General features: G+C 34.5%; 1 protein-coding gene across 1 annotated transcript; it reads left to right on the top strand.

Annotated features, from left to right (window-relative positions):
• Positions 1 to 824: 824 nt before the first annotated feature.
• On the top strand, positions 825 to 974 carry LOTGIDRAFT_90174 (hypothetical protein; the record flags this gene model as incomplete). Its single annotated transcript, XM_009052630.1, has 1 exon — positions 825 to 974. A coding segment is annotated over one exon (150 nt), but the record flags the coding sequence as incomplete, so codon positions are not given.
• Between the last annotated feature and the right edge of the window lie 1,922 nt (positions 975 to 2,896).

Raw genomic sequence — 2,896 nt, 5'->3', positions numbered from 1 at the left:
GTCATTGTACGGTGACAGGTGTTTCAGTTGGTACCAGTGGACTCCATTCATTACTTACAACTGGCCCAAATCCTGGAATTCAATTCGCTAGGGCCAATCCACTCATGCCAAACTGCATTAACCAATTTACCTACGAAACACCAAACCATCGTGTTCATGAAGATCGTACTATGGCATCTGACTATTTACGTTCGATTGTCTCTAATATTATCCCTGCCCCGCGTGTTCCAGCTACTAGTACCATCACTTCATCCAGTTTCTATTTACCACATGTCGTAGAATCCTCTCAAGATATCATGTCCCCGACCAATCAAAAGGCAAGTAGGCAATATCACATGACAGACGACGAACAGAAAATGAAATTTAAATCCGAGCCAATGGATAATGACGATATATCTGACGTTTCTAGCTCTGCTATACCACTAGTGATTCATTCTCGGGAAGTACCACGCCCCATGGAAGCACAAACCACTCAAAGACTTTCAATAGATATATACGATAGCAACGTTCCTCCTGATCATAGTAACGAAGAATTTTCATCCAATCAAGTTTACTCTGACTCTGGTTCTCGGCGTAAATATTCACGAGGCAGTACGAGTCATAATATTAGCATCAAATGTGAAACATCTCATATCGGAATTCAGTGTTCGTTACCCGTCATTAAACGAGAACCTATAGACAATGAGTTGAATTATAGTGACAGTCGAAATCGGTCTCAAACTTATCTTATCAGCCGCAGTGTTCAATGTGACCTCCTAACCCAGAGAACTGGCAATCGTTCAACCTCCGACTCTGTGGAAAGTGATCAACAGAATTCAGAGAGTCGATGTAGTCATTGTGGCATCACGTTCGAAGATGAAGTGCTCTTTTCAATCCATATTGGTTGTCACTCACATACAGATCCTTTTGTCTGTAATGTCTGTGGTAAACAGTGTATCAACAAGTATGGCTTTTATTCACATATTATGCGAGGACATCAGTGCTAAATATTTACTATTTTCTTTTTTATTGAAATAAGGTTTTGATTTCCTCCTTTGCTTGTAAGAAATATAAATGTGTTGGTGATAAGGGGAAAAAAATGGTCCGCTCTCACGTGTATTTCAAATCTTTTCCAACTTAACTGAATCAGTAATTGATATGATTAGCCTATGCACAATTTGTCTTTTAATTTTTGGTCAAATTAAAACTCATTTATAACTTTTCTAGCTAAACTTGTTTGTTTTTCATGTGTTTTACACAATAAGCCTACACACTCTAAACATTGGCTCATTTTTGTGTTCGTTTTTTTCCCTTATTTATAAGGATTGGTGTGAGAACAAACAAGCTAAGGAAGAAATCAAGACCTAGATATATTAGTGTATTTTAGTGGTTAGTTTGGACTACAAGATGTTATTTAGACTGGATGTCTATTTGTTATTTGTTATACTACAGGCTTATTTATTGAAGTAGGGGGAATTCCCTTTCAAGAGTTGTTTTCATGTATATCCCTGTCCCTCTGCTCTTGGAAATCTCCTGTTTCAATATTTCCTTCATTGCACACCACACCAGTTGCTCTAACAGGAATGATAAATTAGGAGGTAGGATATACACTCTATTTTATTTGTAACATAATGATGCCTGAAACTGTCTTAGAGTTATTGCCCTTGACTTCTCAATAAATAAGCCTGTAGATTTTTTTAACTTGTATTCTACTATTAAATTTGAAGCTGAGCTTATTTCATAACCAAAAATTATTTTTATGGTTGGTGCTAGGCTTTACCTTATTTGTTATCTTTTTTGATATTTTTGTGTGAAATAAAGATACAGTCGAACAAGATATTTTGCATGCATGGGTATGATTTAAAACATAGACAATCCACTTTATGTTGAGGTAGGACAAGTAGTTATGAATACAATATAAGTCTGATTTATATAGTGCTAATGACTGCTTATTCTACCTCAAATCAAAATAGACTGCTCTTGAGTGTGTTTTGAAGCAATCTCATATGTACTTAAGTATCTTTGCTTGACTATTCATGTATTTTTGAAGACCTACAGCGATATCAAGGTTAATTCTATAATTTCATTGATAGCTTCTTTATTTATCAATGGCATACAAGTTTAGCTTTTGATTGTGACCCAGAAAGTTTGAGATTGCTAAATTTTATTGCGGAAGATTCACTTCATGACATATTGGTTAATCTTCTTTAAAACACTGGTTAACATTTGGGGCACCTTGCATCCTCTCATTTGGCTGACATGGTCCTGTTTTATTCTCCAAAGCGCAAGAACTAAAGGATAGACTTTGTTATATTTCTTATTTTGAATTGGTCAATATTTGGCGACTCTTATTTTGCCCCTGAAAGCTGCAATGTCTAATTTTTATGGGGATTCATTCAACATCATTTAAGGTGAAACTGCTCAATGATAGAAACCCCATGAAGTTAAATAAGAACTGAATAGGACCTAAAAATGAAATCAACTAGTTTGACAAATTGGTTGAAATATTTGTATGTATACAGGCATGCATAATGAAGGACGCAAATTGTACTAGGTCAAATATATTTATGCATATTCATCTACTATATTTATACATATTCATCAACTATATTTTGCATATTCATCAACTATATTTATACATATTCATCAACTATATTTTGCCAATTCATGGGCATTTCATAAACACCAGCATTTCTAGAATTTATGATACACTATGGGTGAATTACTTTTTTCACTCTCTTACTCCCTGATGTTTGAATTTAAAGAAACCTACTTGAACGAAATTGTTTTTTGTTTTTTTTGGCTAAATATTCCCTTCTGTAAAAAATGTTATGTCGAAATTAGAGCTAGAGGGTTTAAATTCCCCAATGTAAAGATTATCAGTGCAATTTTAGAGATTCTTATATAATTCTTATAT

This window comes from Lottia gigantea, assembly GCF_000327385.1.
Source record: "Lottia gigantea unplaced genomic scaffold LOTGIsca_19, whole genome shotgun sequence".
Lineage (NCBI taxonomy): Eukaryota > Metazoa > Mollusca > Gastropoda > Lottiidae > Lottia > Lottia gigantea.
Note: the sequence above shows the minus strand (reverse complement) of the source record. Positions and strands in the feature narration are given on the sequence as shown.